Source organism: Amblyomma maculatum, chromosome 9, assembly GCF_055883805.1.
Source record: "Amblyomma maculatum isolate TAMU_Amacu chromosome 9, ASM5588380v1, whole genome shotgun sequence".
Classification (NCBI taxonomy): Eukaryota; Metazoa; Arthropoda; class Arachnida; order Ixodida; family Ixodidae; genus Amblyomma; species Amblyomma maculatum.
The window spans coordinates 3,473,801-3,497,500 of NC_139352.1; the positions used below are offsets into that span (position 1 = coordinate 3,473,801).

At 46.2% G+C, this 23,700-nt stretch overlaps 1 protein-coding gene across 2 annotated transcripts in view; it reads left to right on the plus strand.

Moving 5' to 3' along the window:
- The first annotated feature begins 23,201 nt into the window (after positions 1-23,201).
- LOC146178110 (uncharacterized) overlaps positions 23,202-23,700 on the plus strand; it is a 13,248-nt gene continuing 12,749 nt past the window's right edge. For both annotated transcript variants that reach the window (XM_084579705.1, XM_084579706.1), the window contains exon 1: positions 23,202-23,261. In XM_084579705.1, coding sequence (XP_084435831.1) covers positions 23,239-23,261 — 23 coding nt within the window. In that variant the 5' untranslated portion in view covers positions 23,202-23,238. The remainder of the gene's footprint in view (positions 23,262-23,700) is intronic.

A 23,700-nucleotide genomic window follows, 5' to 3' on the forward strand; every position in this document is an offset into this window, starting at 1 on the left:
AAGACTGGGGACTAGTTACGATACGGATTTGAACTGACGACGTATGTACCTCCAATGGTATGCCGTTGATGGTAAGTGTAGGTGTTCATCGAAGTTACAGATACCGCGTCTTCCTTTCCACAGAAACCAACTTAACGGACATCACACGCCACCCGCCGCGGTGATGCAGTCATAAGATGCCCGACTACTGTGCCGGTGTACCCAGGTTCGATCCTGGCCGCCAGCGGCTGCGTGTTCATGGAGGCGAAATGAAGAGACGTCCGTGCAATGTCCGTGTACAGTGCACGTTAAAGATCCCCAGATGGTCGAAATTACTGCGGAGCCCTCAACAACGGAACCCATTTCTCTCATTCCGCTTTCACTCTCACCTTCTTTTCGCCTACGGCGCGGTTCAGGTGTCCCCAGGTGGTCGAAATTACTCCTAGCCCTTCACTACGGCTCCTCTTTCACTCCTGCCTCCTCCCTTCCCTTACGGCGTGGTGAAGGAGTCCACAGAAAACAAGTGAGACAGTTACCGCGCCTTTCACTTCCTATAAATCAATCAATCAGTTGTCCACAGCCCAGCCTGGGTGGTGCAGTGGTAAGACGCTCGACTACTGTGCCGCAGTTCCCGGGTTCGAACCCGACCACGGCAGCTGCGTTTCGATGGAGACGAAACGAAGTGGCGTCCATGTGCTGTGCGATGTCAGAGCACGTTAAAGATCCCCAGGTGGTCGAAATTACTCTGTAGCGCTCCACAACGCCCCCCCCCCTTTCTCTCTTTCCACCTTCCTCCCTTTCTTTACGGCGCGGTTCAGGTGTCCACAGAGTAAGTGTGACGGATACTGCGCATTTCCCTTCCTCTGAACAAACTATTATTATCAGTTCTCCACAGAACAAGTGTGACAGATACTGTGCTGTTCCTTCCCGGTCAACCAACTAATGATATTATGATATTATATCATCATACGCCCCGCCATGGTGCTGCAGTGGTATTTATATATAACCCCGAACTCTATTCGACCGCCTATTTCTATAGGGCCCCGCTGGGGTGGTACAGTGGTAAGATGCCCGACTGCTGTGCCGGAGTACCCGGGTTCGAACCCGATTTCGGCGACTGCGTTTCGATGAAGGCGAAACGAAGAGGCGTCCGTGTGCTGTGCGATGTCAGCGCACGTTAAAGATCCCAAGGTGGTTGAAATTACTCCATAGCCCTCCACTACGGCTCCTCTTTCTCTCTTTCCACTTTCACTCCCACCTTCCTCCCTTCCCTTACGCCGCGGTTGAGGTGTCCGCAGAGAACAAGTGAGACAGTCACCGCGCCTTTCCCTTCCTATAAATCAATCAGTTTTTATTTCTATAGGAAGACAGAATAAAAACAGTAAAACATAATTGAAATCAGAATAGTATATACCTCCCGCCGCGTTGGTGCAGTGGTTAGGGCGGTCGGCTGCTGTGCCCAAATACGTCGGATCGAATCCCGGCCGCGGTGGCTGTTTTCCGATGGTGACGAAGAGCAAGGCGCTTGTCTGCTGTGTGGTGTCAGTGCAATTTAAAGGTGAACTGAACAAAAAAACTGCCGCCGAGATTTCCAGCGCAGATGGTAGCTATCGCATTGGGCGTGATCAAAACAATCCACTTTATGAACAGAAATGAGCGGAAAGTAAGTATTTTAATGAATATTTCTCAAATCGCCGCACCTAGCGGGTTCCTGTGAAAACTCTGACAAAGGCGGATATCACGTCACAACTACCCCCATCGAGGCCGGTCGCACCTGTTCATTTTCCCTTTTTCCCGTGGCACTCACAAAGCGCAGAGACGGACTTTTTTTTTTTCTTTTTTTGCTGCTGGTGTTCCTGTGCACAATTCATCGTTCCCTCCCAGAGCGCAAACGAATGTGCCCTCCGTACGCGTCCCCCTCGACCTCCCTCGTGTGCAGCATTCCCCACTTCGCAGCATTGTGCACGGCGCGACGCGGGGGAACCGGCACTGAGAGTAGCTGGTCAACCAACTTCAATAGCGGGATGCGATGCCACACCTACACTTTATCATTTCACGTGGGAATGCGAACGCAACAAAGCATTCCACCAACACGAAGACCCGAGTGCGGAGCAATGGGAGAGTCGGCTCACCAGCGGCGAGCTCGCGGCCCAAAGGGCCTTAGTGCAGCACGCGACTGATGCAGCACGACTCAGTGGAGCCTTGGAATAGGGGCCCACCCTTCCTGACGAGAAGTCGCCAGCGCCATAGAAGACGACGGAGACTTCACAACCGCGAAACCCTTGAAATATCCAATAAAGTTTTCACTCACTCACTCACTCAATAGCGGGGACGGTGGTGGCGGGATCGCGGGGCCATGACGTTGCTGAGGGTAGTTGTGACGTCACACCCGCCGACTCAGTCATTAACGCGCTGCCTCTGACCCGGCGGCCGCTCAGAAAACGTCAAAAATACAGCCATCCGCACAAAACTAACCCGAATTATGTGTCTGCATAGTGTAATCGTGCCTTAAGAATGCAATTGTGGTGCTTTCTCAATATTCTTGTATATCTTTAATATCTTTATATCTTTATCTTTAAAGTATATATTTAAAAAATCCGGTGGTCGACATTTCTGGCGTCCTCCACTGAGGCGCCTGAGTTGCTTTAGTACATTAAACCTCATAGCTAAACTAACTAAACTAGTATAGTCAGAGTAAAATAAAATGCCTCGCCTTAATAGTAGGCACAATAGCACCTTTGGTGTTCGGGAAAATGAAGGCGCAGTGTCTGTCCGACGTTTCGGTGGACATCTGCGCTTACTATCGATGGCATACAACCGGAGTCATATACGTCGCCGGTTTGAATCCTTCTCCCAAACTATCCTCAGCAGATGGATAGTAAATCGGACCCGAATGCTGCATCGAAATGCATCGGAATGAACGCTGTGCAAAGAACGATTGACTCATAATTTTCAAGCGATAACACGCGTGTACTTATTTTTCCAGTGCGTCTAGAACGATGCCAAGTTTCGCCCCGATAATTTTGGGGTACGGCGCTTTTCGGCAGAACAAGCGTAGTACGCCCTCGCGTAAAATAGTAAAAGGTTAGAGGATATAACTGCAACAACAATAGAATGAGAATTGAGTATACTGGGGGCAGAAATACAATAGAATCGATGTTTGGAATAGATCTGCTATTAAAAGAAATATATGGGGGACACGTAAGACCTTCATTTAGGTTATTTTTAATGGCTACATCCCGGAGTACTTCGCTAACCTGACATACTTATGACCAAACATGCATTCGTAAGCTGCAACGCTGCGGGAAAGACCACGCGTATAAAACCTGGCTTTATCCAAGCCATATTACTGTGCCTGCGTGGCCACGGATTTGACTCGGAATCAAAGGATCCCGGGTTTGATTTCCACCGCATGGGCCCAAATAGAATTTTTTCAACGCGAATAATTCACTAAATGTCCTCTCTTCCTCATCATCATAACCAGTCGAACTATACCTACTGCAGAGCGAAGGCTTCTCCCATATTAATCCAATTGACTGGCCTGTGCAAGCTGCGCACACTTGACCCCTGCGAACGTCTTAGTCTAATCCGGCCACCTAACTTTCTTCCGCCCCCTGCCACGCTTTCTTTCCGTTGGAATCCAATTTTTTACTTCAAGCGACATTGGTTATCCTCTCTTCGCAATACATATGCCTGCCCACGGCCATTTCTATTTCCATTACAATGTCATTAACTCAAGTTATTTCGCTAACCCAGCTTCAAATATTTTAGCGTTACACATATCATTTTCCTTTCCATCGCTCTCTGCATTGTCCTCAAATTAAATAAATCCCTTTTCGTTTGCCAACTCATTTCAGCTCCATAGGTGAGTACAGGTAGGATGCAACTGTTACATAATGTTTCTCGAGTGATGCCGGTAAGCTGATAGCCATAATCTGCGAGTACTTGCCAAGTGCGCTCCATCCTAATCTTATTGTCCTATAACTATTCTCCCTTCATGTTCTGGATCTGAGGTTGCTAGCTGTCCTACCTATCGTAAACTGCTGTTCCTTCCAAAGACTGTTGAACATTATCTTGGTCGTCTGTGTATTAACGTTTAGACCTATCTTTCAGCTTTTCCTATTTAGGTCACCATGTCATTCATTGCAATTCATCCCCTTACTTACTAACCAAGACTGATGAACGGGCTTGTTGGTCATTCATCGCGATAAAGCAGCGCAGCAGCAGTTAAAACAGCGCAGCGCTACAAGCTTCCTCGTCCGTGACTTTGCTCCGCTATTTTATCACGGTTACTTACCATGCCAATGTCATCGGCGAATCGCAGATTACTGAGGTATTCTCCATCAACCCTTATCCCTAACTTCTTTCATTTCAAGTCTCTGAATACTTTCTCTAAGCAAGCTGAGAATAGTACTGTGAAGATCGTGTCCCCTTGCCGAACACTTTTTCTTATAGGAATTTCATTACTCTCATTATGCAGAACTATGTTTGCTGTGCAGTCACTGTAGATATTTTCCCCCAGTACATTCACATACGGCTCATCTACACCCTTATTTCGAACATCGGGTTTCACCTTCATAGAAAAGGCAGCTTTGGTCGGGTTCGAACCATAACTTTTGAGAAGCCGAGTTTCTGAACCATTTAGTCACCACGGTTGGTTACATTAAACTGCCGGAGCGCGTGTGCGGTACGTGATTCGCTGTGGTAAGGCATCACGTCTGCTCGCCTCTACGGTACCATGTTACTATGCAACGGTTTAACAGGTCTCTGCCGGTGCTTGGTTATTGAGTCTGACCATGGGTGATCTTTCGCTCCTGTTACTTGGTTTAGCCATGATAAACTCCCACAATTTATTTCTAATAAAGTGCAACTGTTTATTTTTGTTGTGACACAAATATGTGGCTTTAATTGGGTGTGTAGGGTATGAGGGGCACCGCAGTGAAGGGCTCCGCCTCCGTTAATGTGAACTGACATAGCGCAGTGCCTTGCTTTCCACTTCTATCGAAAAGCGGCCGCCGGGGATTGAACTGCGCGTTAACATTTAAGTTTCGCTGCTGTTACAGTTGTGAATCAGAATTTTTACATTGTACCCCTGCTTCTGTCATGAGTTGGGGTAGTTGCTTCGCCAATAATTTTTGGTAGCTTCTTGCGGCTGCTCTTGGATGCACCGTGTACAAGGGCAAAGTGAAATTTCAGGAGAGGTGAATGTTAACATTTGGCTGGGATTGTAGGAATCCGTCCGAGTAAAGCACAAACAAATGGGAACACAAGATGAGCACGTCACGTGTGGTTTCGCGTCTGGTATTGTAGTTTGTTTAGCGCTATATTCAGCAATAATAAGTGTCAGGTTATAAATCTATACGTTGCCTATTTAAATTCTGCGTACATTTTTGTATTATATTTAGGATAGACTTTCTTATAGTCCAGTGGTCTACGGACAATGGCTGGTAATTGTGCAAGACCATAAATCTATTTGTCTTTTTTCTTGCGTATTTATTTTTCTTCCTTAGATTACTTGTCAAATGTGAGGAATATATAGAGCAGAATGTAAGAACGGAAGTGTGTCGATAATTACAACCTCTATAATCTCTGAAGACTCTTTCATAATCTCTGTCTGACTTTTTGAAAAGCCTCTGAGGACAAATTGGAGTGTGTTTGCATAGCTTGGTGAACACAGTGTAATACCCAATAGGAAGCTTTCACTAAAATGAGGAGCTTTGATAAACAACAAAAAATACTAAAAGTGGAAAACGGGAACCATTGTCACACTCTGGGCTTACAAGCAAAGCGGTGTGACCTAAAATATATATTTGCTTCATCCACGGATTGCTTAGTCATAGCCCAAAGCTCGATAACGAACCTCACCCAGCCCGACCTAACCGAACCTAGCCTAATTTCCGAAGTCCTCCCTTACCGCTCTCTCACAGCTTGAGTTGCTTTGGGACGTTAAACCCCCTAAACCAACCAACCTATAAGCCCAGAGCGCCAGTGGATCCGTTGATTAGCTACACAATTATTCGCCCAACAGTGCCCTAAAGTTCGTAGCAGGTAGACAGAAGTCGTTGACTTCTGTGATATAAGTACTGCGTCCTTTGTCGCCAAAATGAGAGTTAACTGAACTGCAATTTTGCGCTTCGCAGCTCGAAAAGGCAGGTTCGGGCCCTGGATTCACTCGGCATATCCCCGGCTGGCACGACCGCAGGCATGTTCGGATCAGAGCACCGGTCGTCGAAACATGGCAAGTCACCACCGCCGTGTGAACGCTTCTGAATAAGGAGCAAGTAGTGTCTTGGAAATATCCCGGCTCTGGAAGCTAAATGCACTGCAATAGCCTTCTTAAAATATCACTCAAAGTAATTTACAGTAATTTTAATAGAGTAATCTCAGACACTGACATGTCTGGTGTGACACGAGCAGATATTGATAATTACGACAACGTGAGTTTCTTCGCCTACGCGACGAAACAGATATTTAGAAGTCCCTCGTCGACCGAAGCGTCAAGTTGTTTATGGCTTATTTCGGCGGCACATATGGTACACCGATTTGGACACTTGCTCTAATGTTTCTCGGTGAATTAAAATAGCGCCAATGTTTAATGAATGCCTCCCTTTCTTTCCCTAAGTACACTCAAGATGTTCAACGCGCTCAATTGCCGAACGCCGTCTTGCTCCCTGTGGTGCGAGACAAGGCGAGCGGCACGAGCAAGTGCCGGCGTAATGCTATGCGATACCAGAGCGTTTCGATGCTGATACGTAATGCGATTGCTTCTCACAGGGTCAGTTAAACACGTACGTAGGTGGAGCCACGGCCGATCAGCGAGGGAAGGAGGGTGAAAAATTCCAGGGGGCACTTAAGCTTCCTTAGGTGACGTTTTGCCAGTAACGAAGGACGAGGTTAAGGAAGCTTGAGACGTTATGAAGAAGGGAAAGCAGCTGGGGACGATCAGGTATTTCATGGTAGATTGGAGGGCGCTGTTTAACACAATGACAAAGAAAACACGGAACTGGAGCCTTCCTGCAACTCGCCCAACTTACCCTTCTGTTGACGATCAGGTATTTTCATATTTGTGAAGAACGGGGGGATATCGTGGTATAATAATTAGCCACCCTGTACACGCAATGCCTGGTGATATCGGTGGTGCCGGAATCATGGAAGAACGCTAACGGTATCATTACTTGAAAGGACTTGAAAAACTAGACCAGTCAGCTTACTATCTTTTACGTACCAGGTATTTACGAAGGCAATCGCTAACAGAATCAGGACAACCTTAGACTTAAATCAACTAAAGAATCAAGCAGGCTTTCGGAAAGGGCGCTCTACTATCGATCATATCCATAGTATTAACCAGGTGATAGAAAAACGCTTGGATTTTAAAAAAACCCTTATACATAGCATTCATTTATTATGAAAAAGCATTTGACTCAGTCGAAACCTTGGCAGTCATGCAGGCATTGCGAAATCAGGGTGTAGGTGCGCCGTATGTGAAAGTACTGGGCTATATAGTGGCTTCACAGCAACCATAGATCTGCATAAGAAAAGTAATAAAATTTGTATAAACAAAAGTGTAAGGAAAGTAGACACGATCTCCTCAGTGCTATTCACAGCTTGCTTAGAGGAAGTATACAGAGACTTGGAATTGAAGTAGTTAGGCATAAGGGTGACATTGGCTTGCTAAGTAACCCAGGATATGAACTGCAAAGAATGAAAAGAGAAAGGTAGTACCAAAGATTGATATGCAGATGACTAAGGTAATGTTCAACAGCCTCGGGAAGGAATAGTAGTTTACAATCAGTAGCGAAGAATTTAAAGTGGTTGGTTAATATATCTACTTAGGACCCATAGTAACCGCAGATCCGGGCCATGAAAGGGAAATAACTAGGAGAATAAGATGGGGATGGAGCCCTTATGGCAAGTACTCACATATTATGACTTGAAGATTACCGCTATCACTGAAGAGGAAAGTATATAACAGTTCCATCTCACCTGTACTAACCTAAGGGGCTGAAACGTGGAGGCTAACGAAAAGGGTTCTGCTTAAGTTGAGGACAACGCAGAGAGCTATGGAACGGAAAATAGAGGGAAAGTGTGCAGAGTAGATCAGAAAAATAACTAGTGTTAGTGCATTCTTGTTGACATCAAGAAGGAATGAAAATGGGCAGTGCATGTATTACGAACAGGTTAAGAAGTTCACGGGGTTAAGTGGATGCAGCTTGAAAATGACCGGGGTGATTGGAGGAACATGGAAGAAGCCTTCGCCTTATCGTGGGTATAATCATGCAGAGGATGATGAAGCGCGGCAATGCGAAAGCATTTCTCTCCTGGCATACATTGGCGCTACTGCAGTCACTATATGCAACGCACGGAGGGTTCAGAAATGTCTGGCTAAAGAAGGATAGACGCTCTTTATCTCTGAGAATGCAGTAGTGCCATCTACATTGAGCTGCTATGACGTCAGACACTTCAATAACTATTATGACTAACCCTAACTATGCTGCCTATAGCCAACCATGACTATGACTATGATAAAACTGCCTAACCATGACTAAAATAATATTCATGGTTAATCATATTCGATATCTGTCATAGTTAGTCATAGTAATGGTTTGTCATGGTCATAGTTCATCATATTCAGTTATAGTATTCGTTGGGCTTATTCATAGCCATGGTTATCCATAGTCATATTCATAATGATAGTTATGGTTAGTCATAGTCATGGCTAGCCATAGTCATATTTATAATCATAGTTATGTTTAGTCACAGCCATAGTTAGCGATAGTCATCGTTTTCATATTCGTAGTCAGTTATAGTCATGATTAGTGACAATCAGAGTCAGTTAATCGCCGTTAGTCATTGTCATCGTTTTCATAGTCGTAGTCGGTTGTAGTCATGATTAGTGACAATCAGAGTCACTTAGTCGCCGTTAGTCATTGTCATCGTTTGGCATAGTCAGTTATTCGTAGGTAATCATGGTCATAGACTAATTTTGACTTACCAACCATGAATATGACTATGGATAATATTGTCACGCACTTCCCGCGGTACTTATTGAAGGAAGATGAGGTTTGGCGGAATAAGGAGAAGAGGACGAGGAAGCTGGGTCTTTCCGCTCTTGTGTGCTATTCTCTAGCGCAGCCTAAGATCTGTCTAAATAAACGTCGTAACAAGTGTGGTGAAGGTGCTGGGTACGGGAAATGGGAATCCGTGGTGGCGAGTCCCGAGAGAAATCGAAAGCTGCAGTATGTTTCGCCAGAACTTCCACTAAACTGTGACGGTCACTTGTTGGCAGGGATTTGTTAATCATGGCAAGAAATTTTTTCTCATCTTCTTCTCAGCATGCGGTAGGCTGGGAATTGTCTGTGCTGAGCGCGGCCACTGATTTAAAAGTGTCTTCGTCAAAGTTGGCAAGTTTTAGACCACGTGGTAATACAACAGGTTCGTTAGAGCAGTTAGTCGTCCACAAAGAAGAATGGCCATTCATGACTGAGATGATGCAGCGGGGAATTGAGTTGAGGGTGAGTGGTTCAACCACAGCGTCGAACGCATCACTGGCACAGCTGGAACTAACAACTCGTATAAACTCTGCTGACATTGCAGGAATGACTATGTCTTCCGAAACCGAAAGCGTGCTAGGATAGGTCCGCGAATTTTCACGCAAAGCAGATTCAATTCGAGTGCTCACAGAAATGTCTCCATTGCGAAAGTCGAGAGTGGCCCCACATTGCTCCAGAAAATCGAGTCCAAGAATTACGTCATGCGTTGATCGAGTAAGTACTGCGAATTCAGTTCGAAATGTGTGGCCGGCGATAACAAGATTCACGGAACAGACTCCAAGTGGGATAAGTGGTTCGCCACCAACACCACATAATGTTGTCGCACTATCCCAAGCAAACATAATTTTACGACCAAGGCAGTTTTTAAAAGCGAGACCTATAATCGAAATAGTTTCACCTGTGTCCAACAACGCCATAGCACGTACACCGTCCACAAACACTTCAATTCGGTTTTTGAACATCGAAATGGGCAGAGGCATGGGTAAGCTAGAATCTTTTGCGACCTCACCTCCATCGGCCGCACTCACTAGTTTCCCGGAGGTGGCGACCGTCGTCGGGGAGAAGGGGATTTGTCGTAGGCGCCGAGATGGTGGTGTCAGGCTACGGTCAGAGGCCGGTTATTCGTTTCCGTTCAGTACCATTCTGCGTTCTTGTCGGTTAGCTGTTGTTCTGTACTCATTCCGACCAGGTGTTCTTCTATATGAATCGTCATTGTCAGCAGGAAGCCTTGTACGGGAGTTCACCCATTGTCGGCGATACTGCTGGTACGGACGACGGTTGCGGCAAAAGCGGGAAATGTGGCCGATCATTCAACAGGTATAACACACTGGCGGCTCACGTTCATTCGATGAATAAGGCTCATCATCGCTTGTATTAAACGTTTCATGCTCTGGATGTGGTCGACGAGGAGGACGAGAGTGCTCGCTGTTGTAGGCGTTGATGTTGAGAGGCTGGATGTTCGGGCGATGAGCAGCAGAGCATCGGGTGTCCGAAGGAGACGTAACAGAGGGATCATAACAGGTAGAAGATGGGCTGTCTGACGAAGAGGTACTCCTGTAGACGGGTCTGACATGGCCCCCAATATCTTGATGCCTCCGAAGCTCTTCGCGGTCGATCTGGCGAATTGTATCTGCCAGGCTTGTCGTTTCAGACACATCCACACTAGCGACAGTTGTCACATTAGGCAGCCGACCAAACTTCGGAATGATACGGCGTCGCTTCAAAGATTCAAACGTGCGGCAGTGTCGTGTTACATCAGCGGTGGTATTCAAATCCTCCTTGCAGATGAGAAAGTTGTACACATCTTGCGCTATTCCTTTGAGGAGGTGGCCCACTTTGTCTTCTTCTGTCATTCGATCATCAACTATTCTGCATAGCTTGAGGACTTCTTCTATATAAGTTGTGCAGGTCTCCCCCGGTACTTGTGCTCGCTGAGCCAGAAGAAGAGGAAGCTGGTTCTGCCCGCTCTTGTGTGCTATTCTCTAGCGCAGCCTAAGATCTGTCTAAATAAACGTCGTAACAATATAAATAATTGTGACTGACTAATGAAATATTAATTATCGTGATTATTTGCCAGCTGTTGATGTTATTATCAATCTCAGGGGGCTTAACAGACTTTGTGGTCGCTTTGTGTGACTATAAAATTTGGTTGGTTGGTCGGTTTGTCGGGTTTATCATAATAATAATAATAATTTGTTCACAGGAAGAGAAAGGCACAGTATATGTGACACTTGTTCCTGTGGACACCTTACCCGCCGTAAGAGAAGGGAGGAAGGAAGCTGGGAGTGAAATTAGAAACAGGAAGAGGAGCCGTAGTTGAGGGCTACGGAGTAATTTTCACCACCTGGGGATCACTAGCATGCACTGACATTACACAGCCACGGCCGCTCAATGACCGGACGCCTCTTTGTGTCGCCTACTAAAGTGACTCAGGCTATGAGAGACACCGCAGTAGAGGGCTCCGAAATTTTCGACCACCTGGAGTTCCACCTTCACGTGTGCTGTGCGATGGCTGTGCACGCTAAAGAACCCCAGGTGGTCGAACTTTCCTGAGCCCTCCACTACGGCATCTCGCCTGAATTACTTTTGGGACGTTAAACCCCACAAACCAACCAACCAACATTTTATGGTCACATGAAGCGTTAGGCTATATATGCTTTCACAATAAAAGACAGGAAACATATTTTGACGGGGCGTTCACATGTAGCTCGGTGCAATTGACTTGTGTGGTGGCACCCCCATGGCCATCTAGGGCCTTCACCTGGAGCAAAAAGAGCTCTCACATGTTACCATTGGCCCTAGGAGGGAGTTGGCAGGGTTGTTGTATAGATGATTATTTGCCAAATGAATTAGGAGTAACTCTGGAGCAAGACACTTTCGGTTGCCAAGTTACCTTCTCATTTTACAACGGCAACCGGAGCCACTTCGACAGTACCGCACCAACGGCTTTGCGAGTGCGCTACTGTACGTGGTTGCTGTTGGAAGAGAAGGGGTATAGGCTCCGAGCACATCTAACTACAGAGCGACGCGCACCACCAGTGGTCATTTCTTCGTCCAGAGTGAGAAGCCGCCCCATAGGAATGCGTGTAAACGAACGTTTTAAAAGTATATTTATGATTTGACAGCGCACTTTTAGTATTGTCCCTGTGTGAAGAAATGGCTACGTCGTGAGCAAAACATTACGAGTGTGGCTCTGCATGGCAGCTGGCATAGCCTGGCCCCAATTAGTCGGCAGGCTGTGTGATGTTACGAGACCGCCTAAAATGACAGAAGCTGACAGCTAGGGCAGCTCCTTCGAGATGGGAGCCTAACCCTGCTCAACAGTTACATCCCGAGTCAGACATGCTACGCCTGTAGGCCATGGGGGCGCGCTTCTGTTATTTGGTTAAAGCGAGAGGTCATATCTCCGTCGGATGGTCTTCCACATAATGTACTAGATTAGCGCTGTATGCTAGTGGGTATGTATAAGATAACAACTCAAGGTATAAATTGAGGAATTAGGGGTTCGGTGAATCATAAATAGGCATGTAAGTCCGCATTGCGGACAGAAGCCGCAGCCTCTATCACTGCTTCGTACCGTTAAAGGCAGAACCACAGTCCACGGCAGAGTCCCCCCTCCCACTCCATTTTGCGTTGCGTCCCCTCCCAGGCGCCAGGGCTACCATCATTCCGGGGGCCCTGGCTGGATACCGTGAGCTGCACAAGAGTTTCGGCAAGTTCGAATGGAAGGAGCTGTTTGCGCCCGCCATCCAGCTGGCTCGGAATGGCTTCAACATCGGTAACCACTTGGCCCAGGCTCTCTCCGACGGCGCCAAGGACATCGAAGCAGCCTCGGCACTTAAGTGAGCGGTTAATGCATATATGGCATATGTAGCAGGTGACTAACGTCACGCGTAGAAGAGCTGAGCACGAGAGGCGAGGCCCGAAGTTTGCATACATAGCATATAGTGTACGTAGCTCATTCTGTCGCAAAACGTTGCTGTGGCACGTCACTATCAGTCGCCAAACGTGACAGAAAACAAATCTCCCGATTCGTTGACAGGCTCATGACGTTACAATGACATTGCATCGCGCGGGAATTTCGAGCGAATTTATTTAAATTCAAAGTGCTGAAATTCCTGCGCGATGCAATGTAGTGTTCACGTCACGAGCCAAATTAAGCAAACTAAGCAGAAATCGCAGAGGTGATTCTACTGATGCGGGTATTTAAGAAAGTATAACTAATTGAATAACGTTGATGTTTGGACATTTTTGTTCAAACCCGAACCGTTTGTATGCCAGGCGAGACCGAACGAACAGGCTCCGGAGGGTCGTTGGTGCCAGATGTGTTAACGCAGTTAACGCTTGCGGTGCGCATCAAAAAAAAACTTTTTTTTAAATAAAGTGAAAACAAAAAGCAAATGAATAAAAAGTAATAAAACGAGAAATAAAGAAGAGACACTATTGTGTCAACTCATACGCGGAGCATAAGCGCCTTCGAAGTTTTCTAACGATGTACAATTTTCCAGACAATATGCATTTTACGAGAGCATACTTTGTCCGACGATTTCTGAGCCACTGTTTGCGTTCAGACTCTCTATTTCCGATGGCTTCCGGCCCAAGCCTGAGAAGAGCTGTATCCGCTCCCTTAGGGCATATCGAGTTTGCAGCTGTCTGACTGCGCTCATTGTCATAGCCTGCTTTTTCTCAACAATGACAAGACAACCTTTTTCTAGGTTGCTAAATATAGCTCTCTTGGTTTTCTCTATGATGACCCGCACGTCTTTCGTCCTTCAAATTCAGAACTCTTCAAATATGAGTCTCATGGAAGCGATCGCTTTCTTATTCGTGTATATTGATACTGGCGGTGCTGTTGCCTTTTGAGTGACATGATATTCAATGCACTGATTCGGAAGTTTTTGCACGTATAGTCATGAACTTGTATCCGTACAACTTGGTTATGGGAACTTAATTTCTGGAATTGTTTGAACCAAAATGTAGAGCATTAAGCTGTTGACGCTTCCAATAACGTATGCGACTGCTGATGGCGACTGTGTGAGGCCCAGAAGGTGATATGCGTTTGGGCAACACTATTTGAAGCCTTCTTTTATAGATGTGGAGCTATATGCGGAGCAGTTTGCTGCAAGACCGTTTTCCCAGGAAGTTCACCCACAAAAACCGAGCGCAAACCTGTGGGAATTATCTGACCTGTTATAAAATCGCTGAAGGTCCTGCAGCACTGGGAATCGAAACATTACTTCCCAAATGTGATGCAAATGCTCTACCACATCCTGCTTATCCACATCCTGCTAGCATAACCCACGCAATAGAGAGAGGTTTGGAGCCTAGCGCGCACCGCTAGTGTTTACAGCATCGCGTGCACTGTATGTGCGCATGCCCAGATCGTCTTGACAACGCTAGATGGCGCTACGGGACGGCTTGTTGGCCATCTACGCCCGCGGTGCCGGAGAACGGTATGGTCGGGGCTAACCATAGAGTTATGTGCGGCCAACGAACCTATGTGCAGTATAGGCATGCTACACGGTAAGCGTCAGAGTTAGCTCTGTGCGCTAAGCTAAATGTCTGCAATTGCAGCTTTCAGAGTGCGTAGCATTTTTCTCGTTCAGCACAAGGGACAGGAAAACAGGAATGAACATGAACAAGGGCTTTCAATGTGTTAATATGAAGTCAAAATACATGAAAGCCCAACTGCTTAATTATGTAGCTATACATGCGTCTCAGCCCTGCATAACCGGTAATTTTGGACACCTTCTGGAAAAAAAATTTTTAACTATATTTTTCACTGCACAACAACAATCAACGTACCCGCAAATCTTCCCTCGCAGATTTGCAGTTTTTGTTTTCGGCACTTATAAAAAAAAATCACCTCGTCGGTTTTCTATTTTTTTCTATTTTAGCGTTGTGGGCTCGGGACAAATTTCAGAAGCAATGTTTTACGACAGCTATACGCATTTCTATCAAGTTGTTCATGAATATACTTTACAATGTTACGCAGTTGTCTCACAATATCTTCTGAAATAGACTCCATTTGACTTTTGTGGCAGGTTTAACTACTGGTAGCGACCGCAGGAAAGAGTTTCGATGTGGTAGGGAAGGTCATTCCGGTCGGCTGCTGTATTTGCGACGACTGGCGTTCGAAAGGTGGTTGTAAGGGTGCACCTTCGTGAGACTTGAAACTAGTGGCCAGTATGGTGAAAAGGGTCAAACAAGTAGGCAGATGTTAGGTTCTTTGAAAATTCACTTTAGGACCAAGTGTGTTTCGTTAAGCATTAGAGAGCGTAGTAAAAAAACAATTGATCCCTTTTTTCTCTCCTTATACCTGCTTCGTGGTCCTTTTTATGGCACTTCGAGAAAGTTCACGAGGTACAGCAAACTTCCACGTCACTGCGATCATTACGATATTTCATCGCTTGCAAACGCGTTCTGAACGAACGAGACATGCGCGCTGACTCTGGTTAACGTGAGCGGTGGCCACTCAGTTCGGCAAGTTGCAAAATAATGCAAATAAATAAAACGCATACCTTTCTTGACCTACGCAGTTTCGCTGCCCACTCTCCATTTTTATTACGAACGTATTCCTTGGCCCATGGTTGGCGTTGACATGATGTGAGGACACGGTCCATGATCAGGAGATGCATGCGTCATGATGATAAGAAGAAAACGACAGAAAGAAATGAATCGCGTGGACACCAGGACTCTTACCACCATCATTCCGTTCCCCAGCCGAGCACTCTATCCACTCACGCCGACTTCCTGAGGACGAGTCCATAATTCTCCTTGTGTAGCTTAAGGATGCCGGTGGGCGCTGAGGGATAGCGTCAGTAATAAAAAAAAATAAAAAAAGTGACAAAAACAACAAAGTAATATTACGAAGAAATTATGCAAGTGTAAAGAATAAAAAGACTGATAAATTCAAAATAGCACAGCAGGTAAGTAGAAGTAAAGTTGTAGACGCCGCCAACGCACAGAGCGCTATAACAGAACTAGGCACGGAACTCACAATGCTTTTGCAGTACCGTACGTACGTACGTACATGTGACGTGTGTGTGCACGCGCGCGCGCGCGCGCGAGTGAGAGAGAGCTCCATCTGAATTGGCCGTCTAGGGCCTGCCCTTAGCATCGCATACCATGGCGCGTGTTTTATAGATGTTGCGGCAGAAAAAACTGGCGCACTTTCAAGACTACGGTAACCGAGGCCTCCGTCGCTTACTTAGAGACATTGGGTAAGATGGAGTCTGAAGACAGACTCCTTCCGCACCACTAATGTATCACGGGTAGATAATTAAACACATAGTGAAAGGAAAAAATAAAACAGCGTACTAATGATGGGAACCGAACCCACGACCTCCGAATATCGCATCCGGTGCTCTTACCGACTGAGCTCCATCGCCGGCTGTCCAACATGCTACTAACTAACCTTAAATGTGTCCACCAGCACCGCCCTCAACCTTAGCGGCGGACGTGGAACGTCCTGTGTTACCGCCAGCGTCACGCAGAACGGGGGGGAGGGGGGGCTGTTTCTGGCCCTACGGGACTGGGACGGTAGGTCAACGCCGCTTGCGGCGGGGGCTAGCCAGCCACCGATTTTTATATCTTGTAGGCCGTCATTGCACTTGCCACTGCTTGTTGTTGCGACGCGTGTCTTTCTCTCCCTCTTCTTTTTCTTTCTTCTCTACTTTCTCTCTCCTCTCCGCACGAGGCACCGGATGTGGCTCAGCTACAGAGCCAGTAGCAGGCCCGTGCATTTTCTTTTCCTTCTTCCTACAGTCACAACAACGCAGAGCGTGATCAAGAGGGAGGGCGAAAGCTGTGCTAGAACCCTCTTACGCTACCTACGGCTTCAAGGCTGCCTGAATTGAGACCCTTATAAGGATCTTTCGGAGACCCTTTCGGTTGCCACTATCGGCACGTTGTTTTTCCTTATACTTTGTATTTATCTTTCCCCCTAAACTGATTTCAATACTCATTAAGATGAATACCAAAGTAAATGTATAAAAAAATCTCTAACGCGTTCCTTGGCCTAGGGGACTGTTAGCTTTTTTCGTTTATGTATTATAACGAGCACCTTGATGATGTAGTATTTTTTGGGAAGACTTTCAGGCAACAAAACGAACGCCTAACTGTTGTCCTGGACTGTTTCCGTCACGCCGCCTTATTCCTTATTACTAGAAGTGCCGCTTTGGCGAGCCGCAGACTGTGGTGCTCGGACATCTTGTTGACGAACACGGGGTGTGACCTGATCCCCTGAAAATGGAGGCTGTCGAATCGTTTAAGACACCACAGACTGTCAAAGAGCTTCGCAGCTTCTTGGGTTATATTCTTATTTCCGTCGTTTTGTGCACCGTTTTGCTGTTATCGCCGCCCCGCTGACGAGTCCGTTACACAAAGACGCTGCTTTGGAATGTACCTCCGAATATGAAGCCTCCTTTCGTCAGCTTAAGTTCCTGTTGACTTCGCACCCTATTCTACGCCACTTCGATCCTGCAGCGCCGACAGAAGTTCACACGGATGTGAGTGGTATTGGTATGGGGGCTATTTTGATTCAGCGCTGCAATGAGCAAGAACATTTTATTGCATAGTCAAGCCGTACTTTAAGCACGTCCGAACGGCACTACACTGTTACCGATCAGGAATGTCTAGCAGTAATCTTCGACGTCCAGTGGTTTCGGTCGTGATTACACGGCCGCCCATTCAGCATTGTAACTGATCACCACTCTCTCTGCTGGCTTGTGAACCTTCGGGATCCCAATGACCATCTCACGCGATGGGCGCTTCGCCTCCAGGAGTATACCTTCGAGGTGGTCTATAAGAGCGGCCGACGTCACGCCTACGCAGACTGTCTATCACGTCTTCCTCTAGCCTCCACTAAGTGCAACGCCGATAATTTCTACGACTACAATTCAGTTGTGGTTGCAGATTTTCCGGACCTTGAAGTGTTTAGATCGGAACAGCAAGAAGATCCTGGCCTCACGACTTTGTACAACGCCCCGAGACCCGTCTATATGCCAGCCGTTTTTGTGTACGCGATGGTATCCTGAGGAAAACGAACTATTATTCAGTGCCCACGTTTACTACTTGTAGTTCCCCAAAGCCTCTGTTCGTCTGTTAAGCCTACACTGCACAAAGATTTCAAGTCTGGTCTTCTCGGATCGTGCACTCCGCCGCGCACAAGATCGTTTTTATTAGCCGAAGATGCGATCGACATTTGATAGATATGCGGCCAGTTGTACGCAATGTCAGCGCCATAATCACTCTACAGTTGCTCCCGCTGGGCTATTGCATTCTGTGTCACCTCCCAGCGTGCCCTTTGAGCAAGTCGGCATCGACCTGCTGGATCCCTTTCCGAAGTCTTGCTTTGGCAACTACTGGATTGTCGTTAACGCCGATTATCTTACTCGGTTTTGCGAAACGGCGGCTATCCCATCAGCTACAGCCCAGCAAGTCTTGTTATTTCGACTATTTCGGCTCCGCTCAGTGATCTGACGCCATGGACAACCGCGGTTTATAATAAGTGGCCGCGGCCGTCAGCTCACGGCGGATGTTGTCGAGGAGCTCCTAAATATATGTTCAATGAATTTTCGCCATTCCACACCCTATAACCCGCAAAACGAATGGCTTGACATAGCGCATAAACAGGACGTTGGCAAATATGATTTCGATGTACGTGGCTGCGGATCACAAGAACAAGGACATCATCCTGCCTTTTTTCACAATGATTTCAATACAGCGACCGTGTGAAGGGCGCTCACTTATAGACAGTGAGCGCGCATGCTTCTTAAACATATTTTATAGGGTAGGGGAAGGAGTTGCTTGGCTGAAGAGGCGAGAGGTAGGTGTGAATATCGTTCTCGATCCTATTCATCCCGACCTCGGCTAAATCATTCTATCAATTAAAAATAGGTTTAACAGCTTTACACTATAGGAGTAAAAGAGCGCACTCTTCTTCTTGTTCATATTTTCCAGGCTTTCTTGAAATGCTTCTTAATGGACCACGTAGGGGACGGGACGTGATGATAGAAAAAAAAAACGAATCTTCTGCTTCTCAGTCACCTCTACTAGTTAAGAAAATGGATCTGACCTTAGTGTGAATAATAAAAGCTTGGCATGAATAATATTTACTCAATATGCAACAAAGCTTAGTTAACAAATACTATTAAGAACGCCACAAAGTGGAAAGCAATATGTAGTTGCGCAATATGTATAGCTGAGGTGCGCAGCTTTTATTATCATCCAGTATTTAAATTACGCCAGAGAACCTGTAAATAACCTTCACTGATTGCAAGAAGTATTTGGCTCAGTCGAAACTTCAGTAGACAGGCAGGCATTGCGAAATTAGGATATATAGACGAGACATATGTTGAAGTACCGAGAGGTATCTGTAGTGACTGCACACCAACCATAGTCCGCCTCCATAAAACCACTTACAAAATTTTCATAAGTGAGGTTATTAGGCAAGGAGACACGATATCTCCAGTACTGTTCATCGCTTAATTGCTTAAAGGAAGTGTTCAAAGACCTGATTCGAATAAGGGTGATGTAGAATACCTCAGTAATATGCGATTACCTGGTGACATTGTCTTGCTGTAGCTCTGGGGATGAATTTCAAAGGTTAATCAGTGGTATAAAGAAAGCGGAATGGTGCGTCTGAAATCTGTGACGCAGAAAACTAACAGCGATCAAGAATCTCGGAAAGGAAGATAAATTACGATTGGTTGCAAGATACTGTAACTCATAAGGGAATACACCTAGCACAACTTTTTGCCAGGCTAGTTAGTTCATGCTTAAGAAATAAAGAAGCGCCAACACAGATAAAGACGAGAAAGTGACATGAACAAGTGCTTTTTCGTGTTACTTTCTTCTCTCAATCTGTGTTGGCGCTTCTTTATTTTTTTAGGGAATGCGCCTACTTATGCAGATCGGGGCCACAAGAGTGAAGTAACGAATAAATAAGAATTGGATGGAGCATGTTTGGCAGGTATCTTCAGGTCATATTTAACAGCTTACTAAACAAAATATAACAAAGAAAACTATATAACAGTTTATATCACCAGTGCTCACCTGTGGCGCAAGATGGTGTAGACGAACAAAGTAGGCTCAACATAAATTTTGGCCAACACATAAAGCTATGCAACGAAAAATGGCAGGTGCGCTTGTAGCGTTAAAAGACAATAAGAGTGCAGAGTGGTCCAGAGAGCAGACGTGAGTTAATGGCATTCTAGTAGTCGAAATCAAGACGAAAGTATCGCTAATCGTGCATATAATGCAAATGCAAGGTAAGCGATGGTCGTTAAAGGACACATTCTAAGTGAAGGCAAGTGCAGCATCAGATGTCGGAAAGATGGACACAGGTTAGTAGGTTTGCAGGAACCGCAACTAGCACAGGACCAGTTTAATCGGAGTGTCCTACATGAGCTTACTGAGGCTAAAGACGATGAGGCGCCCCGACTTGGAACAGTTGCACGTCGATCGTGAAAGTCGCGCGCTCTTTTCCAGGTCCCGCTTCTCTCGCCAGCAGACCAAGTCACTGCTCCAAAGTGGCGAGAGACTGGTTCAGTCCGGCCTGGCCGATATTCTGGAGAAAATATCGCTCCAAGGCACCGACTACTTCTACAAGGGAGAGCTCGCCAAGGAGATCGCCAGTGCCGTTGGTGGCGCGGGTTAGTAGATAGCTAGGTTCCCACAGTGACAACTCACTAGGTCATGGTGATGTTTGCCTGGTAGTGCTGTCCTGAAAAAAAGCGCCCTAGTTATCATCAGCAGCAGCAGCTGCTGCTGCATCAGAATTAGACCTCTGCGCCGCTATAATTATCATTAGCAGTCAGGTGAATGCTTCTGTGTCAAAAGGTCCCGTTCCCATTACTTTTCATTTATAGCCCGGAGCTAGCCGCTGCCATCAGCGCCTACCCTAACAAATGTATTGCCTTCTACTCACATCGTCGCAATATTCCCGCGCCAATATGATTGGCCAGTATGCAGTGACATCACGCATGACATCGCTGCAGTGCTCTACGCTGAGTGGTTCGAACACAGAGACGTCATGAGTGACAGTTTACTAACGTCTTATGAACACTCTGTTACACGAACGACATATGGTATATATCTGTCCGCCATAAACAGTTGTTGACTGAGTAGTGCCGCGCGCTGAAGAAAACAACAAACTCAACAAACGCTAGTGCAGTCTGGTGCATGAAAAAAAAAATTGGCCGCCAGGGCCTTTGCACGCATAAAAGGGTGACTGTGAGTCCTTAGTTTTATTACACTAGCATAATCTGTCAGGAAAGGGTCAAGAGATGAGTCCGAGCTCCTTTAGGACCGTCTGATAAATGAGATTGGGGAAATGTGCGTATGCGGATATTCGTATCACCAAGAAAAGGAGCTCAACTGTCGCAGGAGTACAGTTAAGAGTGTCATCTCGAGTTTTACAAATTTTCATCCTAGGTCCTCAGTTTCGATACCATTGTGTAAATCACGAAACAGTTCATTTCGATATCACCAGCACCTGCCTACGATCACCCGCCGCGGCCTCCCGAAGGTTGCACCCCATTACCGTTTCGAGCGCCAAAGGTCGCCTGTGCGAATTCTTCGCATATGTTAGGATTCAACATGAAAAAGAATTCTGTGCTCCATATGGCACCGATTCGTCTGACACCACTCAGAACCCTGTATGGGCGTGGCATATTGAACTTGAAGTTGCATATTCCGACTGTCGTACTGCTGCAGTCAGGCGATGTGAAAAGCTACGTGTTGTAGTACGTTTTCTGGGCATTCGTCTTCCCCCACCATGGCCTGCAGTTGGTCAGTGTAGAGTGACTAAATTGCATCGCGACGAGGGCGAGGCTGCCGGGAGATATAGATAATCATATATAGGAAATCATATATAGATATAGATATAGATATAGATATAGGAAAATCATGCATGTGAAGTATGAGACAAGATAAGGGCAGTTTGGGTCGGAGAGGCCATGACACCGCAACTGAAATTTTAAAATAAAATTTTTAAAAAACTGACGTGCATAATACGCGGAGAGATAACTAATGACGTTTTGCAGAAATGAACTGGAGGGGAAGATAACTGTGATTTGTTACGAAAAGTTATAGTGGATTCCAAAAAAGGCAAGCATAGCAGGGTCACATAGTCGAGAGGGATTAAGAAGTCGGTAGCGATAAAGTGTGTGCTGCTGGCACAGGCGAAATGTACGAGAGGGCGCTTTGCTCATAGGTGGACGTAGCTAAGCTGGTGATGACGAAGATGATTGTTGATTCAGTTTCCAACGCGAACTTTAGGGCGGAGGTTGCCGTCTTGTGCGGTTACCCCGACGTATGTATTCGCAGGTGGCTTAATGAACACCACCGACCTGGCCAACTACAAGCCGTCGTGGGTGGACGCCATCGGCGTTAAGACGCAGTCTGGAAAGTACCTCTACTCTGCTCCCATTCCTGGATGCGGGGTCATCCTCGCAGCTGCGATCCATAAGGTTGCACTGAAGTAAGCGCTTGATGTTTTTGATTTCGCACGCAAATGATAAGACGACCTGGGAGGAGGGGAGGGTTGTTAATCAAGGGGGAAGGGGAAATGGAGGATACTCTCTAAACACGTCGGAATAAGCTTATAAGGGAGATGCAAGGAAGTAACCTGTATTTCAGCGTGCCCTATCAGAAGGAGAGTACGCGGCCCAAGCCATTGGGTAGATTTGCATCACTAGAAATGCGGAGCACCTATGGTTGGGAACGGAAATACATTTTCACTTCAAAGCATATGAAGCCCTCGCAGTTGCCAAGATTTTAACTGAAGTTTGTCTGCTGTAGTTGCTAACCTCAGGACTTCTAATGTCATAGTTATATTTTTTCTGCTATTGGTTTTTGCATTCAATTAATTTTGTTCGATGTGGGAATAGGCCTCTTTTACCAGCAGCATAGCATTCCGTGTTTTTAGTGAAACAAATGTGCCCAGGGGCTTGAAACAAATACCCTGCTGGCATAGGAAGCACGCTTGGGGACAGGTTACTTCATTTTCGCTCCCCTATGGGGGCGTGAGGAAAGAGGGGACTGGGAATAGTGCTGATCCTTGCTTCTGGAACGAAAAGCACTGAGCATGACTTCACTTGGGGTGGCCTGAAATGCGACGTTGTTAGTGCTTTGTATAGCTTATAGCTTCCTTTTTTGCAGGCGCATCTTCCATGACGAATTGGACAGCTCAGGTATTCCACGAATGTCCAAAGAAAAGATCCACAGGTTAGACGCATTCCTTCCACCTGTAACCGCCATACTGGCTAGTCACCTGAATATGGGTGGTCTTGATTTTCTTGCTTTACGTGGACTTCAGTACTATTGATAAAGAATGTCAGCTGTCGTGAACGCAGATATGGCTATTGAAATGAAACGACACTACACAGGAATGCTGGTTTGAAACATTCGGGTGACGCTGCGCAGGATTACATTCAAGCCTTAGATTCTGGGACTCATTTTACTCGTAAGGCATCTGTGGGTTATCGTAACACACTGTAATGCGCACACTGATGGGAATGGTCGAAGGTTTCTATCCGGGACAAAAATGTGCTGTTAAAGCTTTTACTTCGCGCGCAGCGAGTAGTTTAAGCTACCATTGAAAATTGATGAGCTGCACTTTTGAATATATTTGTGAGCAACTGTGGAATATTCGTAAGGCACTTTT